At 38.8% G+C, this 16,690-nt stretch overlaps 1 protein-coding gene across 5 annotated transcripts in view; it reads left to right on the forward strand.

Moving 5' to 3' along the window:
• Positions 1 to 16,690, forward strand: part of KLHL3 (kelch like family member 3) — a 123,433-nt gene that overhangs the window by 14,195 nt on the left and 92,548 nt on the right. For 4 of the 5 annotated variants that reach the window (XM_082454605.1, XM_082454604.1, XM_082454606.1 and 1 more), the window contains one exon: positions 15,606 to 15,712. In XM_082454605.1, the coding sequence (XP_082310731.1) occupies positions 15,606 to 15,712 (107 nt within the window). Of the gene's footprint in view, positions 9,764 to 15,605; positions 15,713 to 16,690 lie in introns of all 5 variants that reach the window. The other variant, XM_082454607.1, reaches the window with a different exon arrangement.

The following is a 16,690-nucleotide window of genomic DNA, read 5'->3' on the forward strand; positions in this document are numbered from 1 at the left end:
ACCACCAACCAGTGAAGTCTGACTCTTCCTCACCCACACTCGTCAGTTGGCTTTCCCTTTCAAACTCTGATAGAGACAGAATGGCTTCCTCAAATCTCTCTCTCTCCTTTGTATTTATTTAACACCTATTGTTTCAGTGCTTAATCACTGGGGACAAAAATCCATTATGGTTACAGCAGTTCTGTTCATAAACTTGATTTCCAACTGAACCAGCTGCATGAAGGCCAGTAATAGAATGATTGCAACACCTACACACAATTGCAGATTAAAGATTGTGGATGCCAGGCATTTTCTTTGGGCCTCCCTCTCTCATGCTTTGGTCTGAACTTTTGTCTTTGTCAAGACAACCACATGAATGGAAGAATACCTAGCTTCTAAAATGCAGTTTAACTCTATAAAGAAAGAAATGAAATGCAGAAGCACTCATCCTCACTGAGCTAAACAGTGAGGGGTGCGCAGGCTATTTGTAAGGTCAATGTGCATGTTTGCTGAGCTTTGTTGAGACACAGGTTCAGGGCACTGAACGTGTTTTTCTGTACGAAGGCTGTGCATACAATCTCTTCTTTATCAGAGAGCTCAGAAGCTTCCTTCGCTCATGGCATTATTTGTTATCTTTTTTATTGAAATACAGTTGATTTACAATGTTGTGATAGTTTCAGGTGTACAGCAAAGTGATTCAGTTATATATATATATTCTTTTTCAGATTCTTTTCCATTATAGATTATTACAAGATATTGAATATAGTTCCATGTGCTATACAGTAAATCTTGTTTATCTGTTTTATATATAGTAGTGTGTATCTGTTAATCCCAAACTCCTAATTTGTCTCTCCCCCACCCTTTGCTCTTTGGTAAACATAAGTTTGTTTTCTATGTCTGTGAGTCTATTTCTCGTTTGTAAATAAGTTCATGTGGATCATTAGTTTAGATTCCACATATAAGTGATATCATGTGATATTTAGCTTTCTCTGTCTGACTTACTTCACTTAGTATGATAATCTCTAGGTCCATCCATGTTGCTGCAAATGGCATTATTTCATTATTTTTTATGGTTGAGTAGTATTCCATTTATATATATATATATATGTAAAAAATGATGGTGTATATATATCTATCTATATCTATATCATATATATATATATATATATATATATATATATATATATATATATATATGGTATATATATACCATATCTTCTTTACCCCTTCATCTGTCAATGGACATTTAGGTTACTTCCATATCTCAGCTATTGTAAATAGTGCTGCTGTGAACATTGGGGTGCATGTATCTTTTTGAACTAGAGTTTTCATCTTTTCCAGATATATGCCCAGGAGTGGGATTGCTGGATCATATGGTAGCTCTATTTCTATTTTTTTAAGGAAATTTCATACTGTTCTCCATAGTGGCTGTACCAAGTTACATTCCCACCAACAGTGTAGGAGGGTTTCCTTTTCTCCACACCCTCTCCAGCATTTATTATTTGTAGATTTTTTGATGATGGCCATTCCGACTGGTGTGAGGTGATGCCTCATTATAGTTTTGATTTGCATTTCTCTAAAAATTAGTGATATTGAGCATCTTTTCATGTTTCTGTTGTGCCCATGCCATTATTTACCGCATATTTCATCCTATTGTGAGTTGTAACTGTTTATACCCTGTTTGTAGTTCACGTGTTCCCTGAGGGCAGGGGCAACTTCTGAATCATTTTAATCTCTAGCGCCTCGTACTTCATAGGAGCTTTGAGTTAGCCACCAAAGATGCCCAGACATACTGGCTAGGCTCTGGGATGCGTGGGTGAGGGTGCAAGGTAAAAAATGATGATAAGTCAATGAAAATGGTCTTTCTACAGTACAAATAGGTGTTATGAAGGAAAACTGCATCAGGTGCCTGCCAGGTGGTAGGTATACAATAATTGTTAGTTTCTTAAAGGGTGTCTTGAAAGCAAGCATGTCAAACCGCAACTTTGGAGAACACTTCCTAAAGGGGAAGATGCTTGAGCTAAATTCTGAAGAACAAGTAAGAGTTAGAGAAATGAAAAGTGGTAAGGTTAGGGGGAAGTCTTCCAGCCAGAGAAAATGGCATGAGCAAAAGCACATATAGCTGAAGATGTGTTTTTTGGGTAGGGGCTTAAACTACTTGTAAACAAAAATTCTATATTCATTTACTCATTTCTCCTTTCTGCAAGGCCTAGTCTTTGGCATTAAAAACCAAGTTAAATTAGATTTGTCTTAGGCCCTACTGATCAAAATTTTAAAAATTTATTTATTTTATTTTTGGCTGCGTTGGGCCTTCATTGCTGTGCATGGGCTTTCTCTAGTTGCGGCAAGCGGGGGCTGCTCTTCATTGTGGTGCACGGGCTTCTCCTTGCGGTGGCTTCTCTTGTTGCGGAGCACGGGCTCTAGAGCGCAGGCTCAGTAGTTGTGGTGCACGGGCTTTGTTGCTCTGTGACATGTGGGATCTTCCCGGACCAGGGCTTGAACCCATGTCCCCTGCATTGGCAGGCGGATTCTTAACCACTGCGCCACCAGGGAAGCCCTACTGATCAATTTTTATTAGGCTTCCTGCCAGAATTCCTAGAAGCTCCATCCATAGTTGTTTTAGGCAGTGGGCAGTGCTAACGTTCAATCCTAATTCTCTTTTGTCACTAAAGAGTTTGTGTTGTGTTCCCTAGACACTGTTGAAGTTCCTCATTTAGTTCTCTTGAGTATGGCTTGTGTCCTTTGTCTGATTTAAGACTTCAGGTCTCCAAATAAACAACCTAACTTTACACCTTGAGGAATTAGAAAAAGAAGTTCAATCTAAGCTCAAATTTAGCAGAAGGAAAGAAATAATGAAGATTAGATAAAATGAAATAGAGACTAGAAAGACAATAGGAAAAAAATCAATGAAACTAAGAGCTGTTTCTTTGAAAAGATAAACAAAATTGACAAATCTTTAGCTAAGCTAACCAAGATAAAAAGAGAGAGGACTCACAATTATAAATGAAAGAGGAGACGTTACAACTGTTATCACAGAAATACAAATCATTACAAGAGGCCACTATGAAGAATTATATACCAACAAATTGGATAACCTAGAAGAAATGGATAAATTCCTTGAAGCATATAAACTATGAAGGCTGAATCAAGAAGTAGAAAATCTGAACAAACCAGTAATGGTTAAGGAGATTGAATTGGTAATCAAAAATCTCTCAACAAAGAAAAGCATGACCAGATGGTTTCACTGGTGAATTCTACCAAACTTTCAAAGAATAATTAACACTAGTCCTTCTCATACTCTTCCCAAAACTTGAGGAGGAGGGAATACTCCCAAACTCATTACCAGCATTACCCTGATACCAAAGCCAGCTAAGGACACTACAAGAAAAGAAAACTGTAGGCCAATATCCCTGATAAATATTGATGCAAAAATTCTCAACAAAATTCTAGCAAACAGTATATGTATGATCTGGTAAAATATGATCTGATAAAAGGGTCATATACCATGATCAAGTGAGATTTATCTCTGGGATGCAAGGGTGGTTCAAGATAATGAAATCAGTAAATGTGATACACCACATTCATAGAATGAAGGATAAAAATCATAAGATCCTTTCAATAGATGCAGAAAAGCTGTTTGACAAAATTCAACATCCTTTCATAATAAAAGACTCACAACAAATTGGGTATAGAAGGATCATACCTCAACATGTTAAAAGCCCTGTATGACAAACCCACAGCTAACATCATAATGGTGAAAGTTTGAAAGCTTTTTCTCTGAGGTCAGGAAAAAGAAAAGGGTGCCCACTTTCACCCTTCTTTTTGAACATAGTACTGGAAGTTCTAGCCAGAGCAGTTAGGCAAGAAAAAGAAATAAAAGGCATCCAAATTAGAAAGAAGAAGTAAAATCATCTCTGTTTGCAGATAACATGATCCTATATATAAAAAACCCTAAAAAACTCCACCAAAAAACTGTTAGAACTTAAAAACAAATTTGATAAATTGCAGGATACAAAATCAATATACAAAAGTCAGTTTCATTTCTATACAATAACAAACTATCTGAAAAGGAAATAAAACAATCTCATTTACAATAGTGTCAAAGCAATAAAATATTAGGAATAAATTTAACCAAGAAGGTGAAAGATCTGTACACTGAAAACCATAAGACATTGATGAAAGAGATTGAAGAAGAGACACAGATAAATGGAAAGATATCCTGTACTCATGGATTGAGAGAATTAATATTGTTAAAATGTCCATACTCTCCAAAGCCATCTATAGATTCAGTTCAATCCTATCAAAATTCCAATGGCATTTTCCACAGAAATAGAAAAAACAATCCTAAAATTTGTATGGAACCACAAAAGACCCTAAATAGCCAAAGCAATCTTGTAAAAGAAGAGCAAAGTTTGGAGACATCACACTCTCTGATTTCAAACTACAGTTGGCCCTTGAACAACATGGGTTTGAACTACAAGGGTCCACTTACCTGGATTTTTGTCATTAACTGCTCTTGTACTACACTATCTGTGGTTGGTTGAATCCTGGATGTGGAATTGTGGATATGGAAAAGTTATACGTGGATTTTCGACTGCATGGGGAAGAAGGAGTTTGCTCCCCTAACCCCCATGTTGTTCAGGGGTCAACTGTATATGACAAAACTATGGTAATCAGAACAGTATGGTATAGACATATAGACCAGTGGAACAGAATTGAGATCCCAGAAATAAACCCACATGTATATGGTCAACTACTATTTACAGAGGAACCAAGAATACTTAATGGGGAAAGGATAGTCTTTCATCAAATGGTGTTAGGATAACTGGACATCCACATGTGAAAGAATGACATTGGACTCCTATCTTACACCACTCACAAAAATTAACTCAAAATGGATTAAAGACCTAAATGTTAAGACCTGAAACCATAAAACTCCTGGAAGAAAACAGGGGAAAAAAAGAAACAAGTGGGACTTCATCAAACTGAAAAGCTCCTTCACAGCAAAGGAAATCATCAACAAAATGAAAAGGCAACCTATGAAAGGGAGAAAATACTGGCAAACCATAAATCTTATGAAGGGTTAATATCCAAAACACATAAGGAATGCTTAGAACTCAGTAGAAAAAAATGATTAAAAATGGGCAAAGGACCTGAATAAACATTTTTGCAAAGAAGATACCCAAATGGCCAACAGGTGCGTGGAAAGGGGATCAACATCACTAATCATCAGGGAAATTCAAATCAAAATCACAATGAGGTATCACCTCACACCTGTTAGAATGGCTATTATCAAACAAACAAACAAAAACAGACAAACAAATAAAAGCACACAAGAGATAACAAGTGCTTGTGAGGCCGTGGAGAAAAGGGAACCCTTGTGCGCTATTGGTAGGAATGTAAATTGGTACAGCCACTATGGAAAACAATATGGAGGTTCCTCAAAAAATTAAAAATTGATCTGTGGGCTTCCCTGGTGGTGCAGTGGTTAAGAATCTGCCTGCCACTGCAAGGGACATGGGTTCGATCCCTGGTCCGGGAAGATCCCACATGCTGCGGAGCAACTGAGCCCATGCACCACAACTACTGAGCCTGCACTCTAGAGCCCGTGAGCCACAACTACTGAAGCCCGTGTGCCACAACTACTGAAGCCCGTGCGCCTAGAGCCCGTGCTCCGCAACAAGAGAAGCCACTGCAGTGAGAAGCCTGCACACCGCAACAAAGAGTAGCCCCCGCTCTAAGCAACTAGAGAAAACCCACACGCAGCAGCGAAGACCCAATGCAGCCAAAAATTAAATAAATGAAAAAAAAATTGATCTGCTATACAATGTAGCAATAACACTTCTGGGCATATATCTGAAGGAAATGAAATCACTATCTCGAAGAGATATTTGCACTCCCATGTTCATTGCAGCATTATTCACAGTAGCCAAGACATGAACACAGCCTAAGTGTTGGTCAGTGGATGAATGGATAAAGAAGATGTGGTATATATACACAATGGAATATTATTCAGCCATAAAAAAGAGGAAATCCTGTCATTTGCAACAACATGGATGAACCTCGAGGGCACTGTATTCAGTGAAGTAAGTCAGACAGAGAAAGACAAAGACTGTATGATCTCATTTATATGTGAAATCTAAAAAAGCCAAACTCACAGAAAGAGAATAGGTTAGTGGTTGTCAGGGACTGGGGGTTGTGGGAAATGGGAGATGTTGGTCAGAGGGTACAAACCTCCAGTTTTAAGAGGAATAAGTTCTGGGGATCTAATGTACAATGTGGTGACTATAGTTAGCAGTACTGTATTGCATACTTGAAAGTTGCTAAGAGAGTAGATCTTAAATGTTCTCACCACAAAAAATAAATGGTAACTATGTGAGATGATAGATGTATTACCTTATTGTGGTAATTATTTCACAATATATATCAAATCATCACATTATACGCTTTAAACTTACACAATGTTATATGTCAATTATAGCTCAATAAAACTGGGGGAAAAAGACTGCCTGGTTTAGCCAACTGTACTAACTGCTTAAAGGTAGAGCTCAGGAAATAGATATGCACACAGAATTCCCCCAACCCTCACTTTATATTATTAGCATTTTTTCTTTTTCTTAAATACCTAAAAAAAATCCCGTAATGTCTGTTCCTTCTTTTGCAAGTTACCACATTTTTGCATCTTTCCTCAAAAGCATCAACTTGGATTTAACCTCCTCCAACAGTCCTGCTGCTTCTCTTTTGTATAAGTCAGCGTTTGCCAAGGCTGTTCTGAGGAACATTTCCTCAAGATGCTCTGTGGGGAAAAAAGAGATCTGTAACAAAATGAGTTTGAAAAATGCTATATAAAACTGCTATACCCACCCCCCGAGATTCATAATATATTTAGGCATATTAAAATCTCTGAGAAGTCATACAATAAACTTGTCTAACTGAGGGTTTCCCACATGGTTTTGAATCCTCTTCGGTTGTTGTTGTTTTGTGTAGACCGAGTGTTCTGTGAAACTTATTTTGGAAAACACTGGTCCTTTGCTGAAATTTAAGTGAATAATCTTTGTATGAGTCAGGGTTTTTCAGAGAAACAGAACCAATAATATATCTATTTATATATCTATTATTATTATATTATTTATATATATGTATTGCTTCTGTTTCTCTGGAAAACCAGATATATAGACACAGATATGTAAGAGGAGATTTATTATAGGAGTTAACTCACATGATTGTGGAGGACGAGAATTGCCGCAATCTGCTGTCTACAAGCTGGAGAACCAGGAAAGCCAGTGGTATAATTCAGTCCAAATTTGAAGGCCTGAGAAACAAGAGCCAGTGGAGTATGTCTTGCGGTCCAAAGGCCCAAGAACCAAGCGCTTCGGTGTCTGAGGGCAGGAGAAGATGGCCAGTACAGCTCAAGAAGAGAAAGAGAGAATTCACCCTTCCTCCACCTTTTTGTTCTATTCAAGCCCTCTGTGGATTGGATGATGCCCACCTACATTGGTGAAAGATCTTCTTTTCTCAGTCTACCGGTTCAAAGGCTAATCTCTTCTAGAGAAACCTTTGCAGACACACCCACAAATAATATTTTATCAGCTATCATCTGGGCATCACTTAGCCTGGTTAAGTTGACATATAATATTAAGCATCACAGTCTTGTTCTTCCTCTTTTTGATTTTTTCAAATGGACCACAATCTGTTTATGTTTTGGTTGGGAAAATTTTAGTTCAGGTTTAGGCATGGATTTCCCTTTCGTTTTTCTTTTAATTTAAACCCTTTAAATTTTTCTTTAAAAATTTGAAATTTTGTAAATTTTTTGTAAAAAGAATGTATTATAGAACATTTAAAAAATACAGGTGAGCAAAAAGTCACAGTGCTAACCATTGTTAACCCTTAGGAGACCTTTTTTTCTTTAAGATATATGTCTCAACCAGATTCTCTTTCCTATGGGTGATTTTTATTTTTGTTTTATTTTTATTTTTTTAAAAAACATTTTAATTTTATTGGAGTACGGTTGATTTACAATGTTGTGTTAGTTTCAGGTGTACAGCAAAGTGATTCAGTTATACATATACATATATTCATTCTTTTTTAGATTCTTTTCTCATATAGGTTATCACAGAATATTAGGTAGAGTGCCCTGTGCTATATACAGTAGGTCCTTGTTTATCTGTCTTATATATAGTAGTGTACGTGTTCAGCCAGATTTTTATTCTTAACATTATGTTGAACAAATTTTTTATGTTACTGTTCTACAACTTCATTTTAAGTGGATGAATGATATTCTATTTTTGTTCTTTTTAAAACAGTTCCCTGTTGTTGGATGTCTAGGTTTTCCAATCCCTCAAATAAGTAATACCTGCAGTGGTTATGTGTGGAGCAGTATAACACAGTGGTCACAAGCATAGACTCTGGAGCCAGGCAGCCTGGTTTCAAATCTTGGCTCCAGTGCTGACTAGCTGTGAACCTGGGCAAGTTCATTAATATCCCCAACCTCACTTTTGTCAACCATAAAATGAGGCTAATAATAGTTCCAGTCTTGCTGGCTTGTTAAGAGGATTAATAAGTTAAGTGCTTAGAACAGTGACAGCACATATATTACTGTTGTTAAGTACTTGTGCATATTTACAATTATTTCTATAGAATTAATTCCTAGAAGTAGAATTGCTAATTTAAACAGCATGTTGCATAATAATAATAACAATAGCTATTCCTTAGATATTTTATGAGTCCTTGCAACATAGTGAACATTCTGTGTTAGCTGTTATTATGATGGTGATTTTTTAAAAAAGATGTCTTTATTTATTTATTTAATTTATTTTTGGCTGCGTCGGGTCTTAGTTGCGGCACGCGGGATCTTTTGTTGCGGTTGTGGTGCGCGGGCTTCCCTCTAGTTGTGGTGTGCAGGTTTTCTCTTCTCTAGTTGTGGCACGCAGGCTCCAGGGCACCTGGGCTCTGTAGTTTGTGGCACGTGGGCTCTAGTTGAGGCGCACGAGCTCAGTAGTTGTGACACGCAGGCCTAGTTGCCCCGTGGCATGTGGGATCCTAGTTCCCCGACCAGGGATCAACCCCACGTCCCCTGCATAGCAAGGCGGATTCTTTACCACTGGACCACCAGGGAGGTCCCCTGATGGTGATTTTTTGCTTCAGGAGTATGGCAGTAGGTGAGACAAAGTCTTGCCCTCAATCTTGCTTGCATTCTAGTGGTGTTCAAAGACTATATCAAATTCTAAGGTATTTAAATGACTAACTTAAAAAACTAGAGTGGAATGGGGGAGGCAGGGAGAGAAAGGGGGCCTGAATAGACACTTTATTGATTTGGGTGAGTTTAGTGGGAGCTGGAGAGAGGCATACTTTATTTTGATGTAGGCCAGGGTGAAGCACCTTGCCATTCAGGACTCAGGCTAATGAAATGTTACCTGATATTCCAGGGACCTAGGGTTATTTCTTGCATTATTTTCACATTCCCCTCCCTCAATTTTAAGCTATTTTAGTTCAAGCACACATGTTCTTTGCAATTTATGAATCACACAATTCACGTGTTTCCTATTCTTTATACTTGCATTGTAGAAAATGGGCTGCTGACATGGTAACCAACCAGCTTTCCTCCTTTTGTACTTCCTCGCTCTGCTCTGGTCAGACCAACAGCTGCTTCTGGGCAGTAGAGCCCTAATGGCTCTTTGTCTCCTGACTTACCAGCCAACCAGCAAGTGGGCACGTGGTCCTTGTTGGAATAGCACCCCCTCATCAGGCCTGAAAAGGAGCGACAATCTTCTATCTTATCTTTACAGTTTGAATCTCTCATTTCTCCACTGCAAAAAGTTCTCTGCTTCATCTTTTTTTCTTAGATTGTTTTCCAGTATGGCTTTATTACTAGTAACGAGCCATTTTAGCACACTGCTTTTTGTTTTTCTTTTCTTTTCTTTTTTTAGCCTTTAAAATTTTTATTCCTTCTGGCTTTTAGTATAACTTTTTAAAACTGAAGCATAGTTGATTTACAGTATTGTGTTAGTTTCAAGTGTACAGCATACTGATACATTTTTTTCAGATTATATTCCATTATAGATTATTACAGGATATTGAGTATAATTTCCTGTGCTGTACAGTAAGTCTTTGTTGCTTATCTCTTTTCTGTATAGTAGTTTATATCTTTTAATACCATACTCCTAATTTGCCCCTCCCCCCTCCCCTTTGGTAACCATAAATTTGTTTTCTATGTCTGTGAGTCTGTTTCTGTTTTGTATATACATTCATTTGTATTATTTTTTAGATTTCATATGTAAGTGATATAGTATTTGTCTTTCTCTGTCTGACTTATTTCACTAAGCGTAGTATTCTCTAGGTCCATCCATGTTGCTGCAAATGGAGATTTCTCATTCTTTTTTATTGCTGGGTAATATTCCATTGTGTGTATGTGTGTGTGTGTGTGTGTGTGTGTATCACATCTTCTTAAGCCAATCATCTGGACACTTGGGTTGCTTCCATGTCTTGGCTATTGTGAATATTGCTGCTATGAACATTGGGGTGCATATATCTTTTTGATTTAGAATTTTCATTTTTTGCAGATGTATATGCTGTTTTTCTTTTTTTGGTAACAGCTTCATCAAGATATAATTCATATACCATACAATTCACCCATTTACAGTGTACAATTTAATGGCTTTTATTATATTCACAGAATTGGGCAACCATCAGTCAGTTTTAGAATATTTTCATCACCCTGTATACTTTAGCAGTAATCCCCCAGTTATCCCTATTCACTCACCCCCCCAGTACTAGACAACCACTAATCTACTTTCTGTCTTTATGATTTGCCTATTTTGGAATCATATAATGTGTCTTTTGTGACTAACATTTTTTACTTAGCATAATGTTTTCAAGGTTCATTCATGCTGTAGCATGTCTCAGTATTTCATTCCTTTTTATTGCTGAATAATATTTCATTGTATGGATATACAGATTTGAGGCCATTTGGATATTATGAGTAATGCTGCTGTGAACATTCAGGTACAAGTGTTTGTGTGGATGTATGTTTTATTTCTCTTGGGAGTGGGATTCCTGGGTCAAATAACAACTCTATGTTTAACCTTTTGAGGAACTGTCAGACTGTTTTCCACAGCAGCTGTACCACTTTACATTTCTATCAGCAGTGTATGAAGGTTCCAATTTCTCCATATCCTCATCAACACTTGTTATTTTCTGTGTTTTTGATTATAACCATCCTAGTATGTGTGAGGAGTTATCTCATTGTGGTTTTGATTTACATTTCTCTGATGCCTAATGATGTTGAGCACCTTTTCATGTGATCATTGGCCATTTCTGTATCTTATTTGGAGAATGTCTATTAAGATACTTTGCCTATTTTAAATTGGGTTATATGTCTACTTATTATTGAGTTGTAAAGTTTCAAGTTCTTTATGTATTCTAGATACAAGCCTCTTATCAGACATATGATTTACAAAGTTTTTCTTTCATTATGTAGGTTTTCTTCTCATTTTCCTGATGTCCTGAAGCACAAAAGTTGTAAACTTTGATGTCTAATGTATCTTTTTTTTTTTTGTTTGTGCTTTTGGTGTCCTATCTAACAAACCACTGCCTAATCCAAAGTCATGAAGATTTACCCCAATGTCTCTTCTAAGAGTTTTATAGTTTTAGCTCTTACATTTAGGTCTTTGATCCATTTTGAGTTAATTTTTGTGTATGGTGTGAGGTAGGGGTCCAACTTCATTCTTTTGCATGTGGATATCCAGTTATCCTAGCAGCATTTGTTGAAAAGATTATTCTCTCCCAATTGAATGGTCTTAGCATCCTTTTCAGAAATCAATTAACTGTGAATGTGAGGGTTTATTTTAAACTCTCAATTCTATTCTGTTGATCTATGTATCTATCCTTGTGCTATTACTACACTGTCTTTAGCTTTGTAGTGTTTTGAAATTGGAAAACCTGAGTTCTTCAACTCTGTTCTTTTTCAAGATTGTTTTGGCCATTCTAGGTCCCTTGCATTTACATTTGAATTTTAGGCTCAGCTTGTCACTTTCTGCAAAGAAGCCAGCTGGGAGTTTGATAGAAATTGTATTGGATCTGTAGAACACTTTGGGGGAGAATTGCCATCTTAACAGTATTAATCTTCCAATTCATGAACACTGGAGATCTTTCCACTTATTTAAGTCTTCTTTAATTTTCTTCAATTGTGTTTTATAGTTTTAGGGTATAGGTTTTGAATTTTTTTGTTAAATTTATTCCTAAAGTATTTTATTCTTTTTGATGCTATTGTAAATGGAATTTTAAAAATATCATTTTTGGATTGTTCACTGCAAGTGTACAGAAACACAGTTGATTTTTGTATATTGATCTTGTATTCTGCAACCTCCTTATACTCATTTATTTACTTTAGTAGTTTTTTAGTGGATTCCTTGGGATTTTATATGTACAAGATCATGTCATTTGTGAATAGAGATAGTTTTATTTCTTTCTTTCCAACTTGGATGCCTTTTATTTCATTTCCTTGCCTAATTGCCCTGGCTAGCCACCCTAATGTTATCTTACTTATCAGCAGTATTTGGTACAATTGATCATTCCTTCCTTTTTGTAGCCCTCTCTTTACTTGGCTTCTTGGACACCACACTCTTTTGGTTTTCCTCCTATCCCACTGGCTGTTTTCTCATCTCTTTTGTTGGCTCTTCCCCTTTCCCCCAACTTCTTAACCATTTCCCACCTCTGAACTCCAGACCCTAGTATCCACTTGCCTACTTGACAGCCCCACTTAGATGTCCAAAAGGCAGCTCAAATTTACCATGTCCAAAACTTACTCTAATCTTGATTGAAGTATTTTGTGGAAAAAAGGAAAAAAAGAAATAAATATTTACTGAACGTTTACTATTAGTGCTATTCATTATATTGTTTACAACACATGTCAATTCTATGATACTCAGGGGACATGAACCCTGGTCAGTTTGATTCCAGGGCCTGAGCTCCTTCCTAACAGCTCTACTCTATTTCCTACAAATCACAGTGTGTATAGCCCTACTTTTCTCTCCTCAAGACTGTCCTTTGGAGTAGTGTATGATACTTCAGAAAAAAGGATCTCACAGGATCTCTGGTAATTGGAATTAGAAGTGCTTGTGAGCCATGCAGTGCTTGTAGAGCTGCCTCTTCCCTTTTCCCTGCATAGTGGAGACTGAGATGTCTCCAGTGTGTAGACAGGCTTTCCCACCACCTGGGAAAGACTACCTTGACTTTGTGGCAAGTTTTTCTTGGTCAGTCTCCCAGGTTAGAGTTTCTCTGGCCTTGAGATACACTTCCAACCTATCAGAACTGCTCTCATTTATTTGCTTGACTGGATTCTCCATCTTTATTCCTCATTCCTTCTTGTCTCTTTCCCATTTGTTCAAGAATTATCAGCTCTTCTGGGTTTGTGTAAGATATCCCACTTTGACATTTGCTTGCCCATCACCTGGCACTGAAAATTTGCTCAGCATTTCTGACCCATCTGTGTCAACACTTTTCTTATTAAAATACTGGTTACCAAAAAAAATTACTTGTACTTTTAAATAGCAGTGATAACTCTATTTTCTCCCCCAAATCTTTAATAGAAGTGGAAATGTCCAAGGTGAGTCTATACTGTTGGGAATACATTTTTACAATATATTTTATCCATATTTAAACAAGCCTATTCTCAAGTGGCATCTGCAATCTCATTTGGTCCCCACGGTATATGTCCCAAGGCAGCTAAGAAAGACGAGAAAATTGATGGGGTCAATTTGTACATGTTCTTGTAACCTGTTGGGGCAGAGCCAGTTCTGTTCCCAGTTGAGCTGGTTTGTTCTGATAAAGTTCGTGTGTAGGGTGTGCTGTTCACTGCAGGGTGAGGTCCCACCCCCAGGTTTTGCCTCTTGGGGCTCAGAGGTCTCACCCTTCCCAGAAGCCCCCTCACTGGTACCTTATTCCATATGCTGAACCTTTCCTGATCACCTTTCCCCATTGGAGATAACCTAGCTACTGTTTTTTTCCCATTCTAAGTGTCAACCAATCATGAGGCATTATGGTACTGTACCTGGAGTCAGAACTAGATTCAAGACTAAGGCTTCTGTGGCTTTGGGCCACCTCTCTGAGCTTCATACATAGGGTGATCTCTAAGGGCATTTGTGGTTCTAGCCTTCTCAGGCTTTATGACTCTATTTCTCTGAGACGTGAACCTGGGCTAATGTCTGAATAGTTGGCAATGGTTTAATATGCTATACCAGGGAGGGCAAATATGTAGCTTCTCTTCCATCTATTAACCATGACGTACTCATTATATTTATCTCATCACTGTCACGTGGAACCCAGTCATGACCTCAGACTTTTCAATCCAGTATAGTGTGCTAAGTAACCACTACCAGTGGATCACAGTTGAAATGTGTTTATCCTCCCTGTCTTCCCTCCCACTTCTAGTGCTTCAGTCTAAAGCAGGGACTAGTGGTGACCAAGATACTATAGAAGTTAGGAGCATGGGTTCTTGGGTTCAGCTGCTTGTATTCAAATCCTGAATCCACTGCTCCCTTTCTGTATGACCTTGGGAAAGTTACTTAACTTCTCTGGGCCTCAGTTTCCTTTTTTAGTAATATGGGACATAACAGTAGTCATACTTCATAGGGTTGTAGAGAGGATTAAATGAAATAATACGTATTTTAAAAAGTGCTTAGAACAGTGCCTGGCGCATGTAACTCAAAAAATGTTGACTATTGTATTGATAATAGCCATGATAAGAACTGGAAAGGCTGGTAGAGGAAAAATTCTTGGATTGATAGGGCTTGTGGTACCCTTTCAGTCTTCAAAGTAGTCAAATATTCATTCTGTCTCTGAGTGTGGATTGATCCTATTTAAAATTTCATTCCTTTATTCATTTATTTAGTAAAAGTTTAGGGCCTACTGTGTGCTATACATGCAACCGGGTGTCTAGGAAATAACAGTAAACAAGTCCTTTTTAAAGTTCATAGTGTATGGGGGTGACAAACAAGTAAAAATGTAGTTATAGTTTTCTTAATAATTGCAGTAATTGGAGTTTGCGCAGGGTCTTTAGGGAGCACTGTGTGTACCGGCGGAGTCTTTTTGATGTTAGTGTTAAACCTGGGTGGGAAGAAGTATACTTGAGTCCTCCAGATCTGGCTGGCCTCTTACCAGTGTTTCACAGGCAGTGGATTCCTTGGGGAAGAGTTAGTACCTGTTCTAGCTGGTGGCACACCTCAGTGCCGTGCTCATGCTCCTTGGCATTCATTCAGTTACTCAACTAACAGCCCAAAGCTTTTCCCACTGCTCCTTGAGCTGCTATCCCCCTGTCTTAGTCATAGCTGGTAGAGTTGTGGAGCAGAGATGTGAAGACAAATGAAGGAGCCCTGAATTTGCAGCTACATAGTAGTTAGATCTCTACAGAGTTGAGTGCCTTAGGAAAGCATGAATGTGGGGTTTATTAGGGACTTGGGAAAGTTAATGAGTCCATCTCCCTGCCTAACTTAAGATATGGTAGGTCTGTATGACAGCTGTGGGTGGTGATATTATGGAATGTGGAGGGTGGGGGAGAAAAAATACCCTTGTGTGGCTGGGGGTGGGAGTTGGTGCTGTGACCCATCCTTTCTCCCACTGGTGTCTTGCAGCAAACAGCTATTGTGTGACGTGGTGATTGTGGCAGAAGATGTTGAGATAGAAGCCCACCGTGTGGTCCTGGCAGCCTGCAGCCCCTACTTCTGTGCGATGTTCACAGGTATGGTGAGGGGCAAACAATAACCCATGGTTGTGGGGCTGCAGCCCCACTGGGAGAATATTGAGGGTGGTGGCATGAGAGGGGGGAGGAAAGAAGGCTGTGACGCCCACCCTGAGGAGCTCCTGTGTGCCAGATTCTTTGCTTTGCACCATGGAGATGCAAAGCACCATGACAGGCCCTCAGCCAGGCCAGTCAAGCATGCAGTCCCTATTGCAGTTAACTCTGAGGAAAAAATGTAGAATCATATAGTCCATGAATTCTCAGACTTTGTCATGCATCATAATCACGTCAGGGAGCCTGTTAGAAATGTAGACTCTTGGCTTCATCCCCAGGCTTCTGAGCTGTCATTTTGCAGATGGGGGGCCCTGAGGCTGAGAGAAAGGAAGGGACTTGCCTGAGGTCACACGGTGAATGAGTGGAACTTGGCTTCTGGATGCCTGGCCCAGGGCTGGCTGGCCTAGCTGGCCCACATCTTATTATTCCTTAGCTGTTCTTTCCAGGCAGGGACCTTGAGTCTCCTCTAGCCTTTATAGGAATGCGGTAGAGTTGGCAGAAGTGATGGTGGGGCTTGGGGTGGGGAGAGTAAGACAGAGGTATATTCACCATCTGCATTCAGTTTCAGTACCTTTGCCAACTTTCCAGGGAGTCCCTGTTTCCTGGACATGCCAAATAGCCTTGTCCAACTATTGCACGTGTATTATTTCTGAGACTGAATTCCCTGAAACCCATGGGCTGAGCTTCTTGTCTGCAATATCTCGCAGCACCTCCCCTGAGCCAGGTGCAGGCAGTGCTGTATCCATCACTGCTGACTGAAAGCCAGCTGGATGATGTCAGGTGTCTCTTCCACACACTCATCTGTACCCTGTGCTTCCTCTGATTGTGGTCACTATCACTCTGCACTCTCATCTGTTTCCTGGTGTTTGCGGTGGTCACGCTCTGGCGTCTCACGTACCTGCTGCTTCTCACCCTGTAGTTTAC

This window comes from Balaenoptera physalus (assembly GCF_965194825.1).
Source record: "Balaenoptera physalus genome assembly, chromosome: 3".
Taxonomy (NCBI): Eukaryota; Metazoa; Chordata; class Mammalia; order Artiodactyla; family Balaenopteridae; genus Balaenoptera; species Balaenoptera physalus.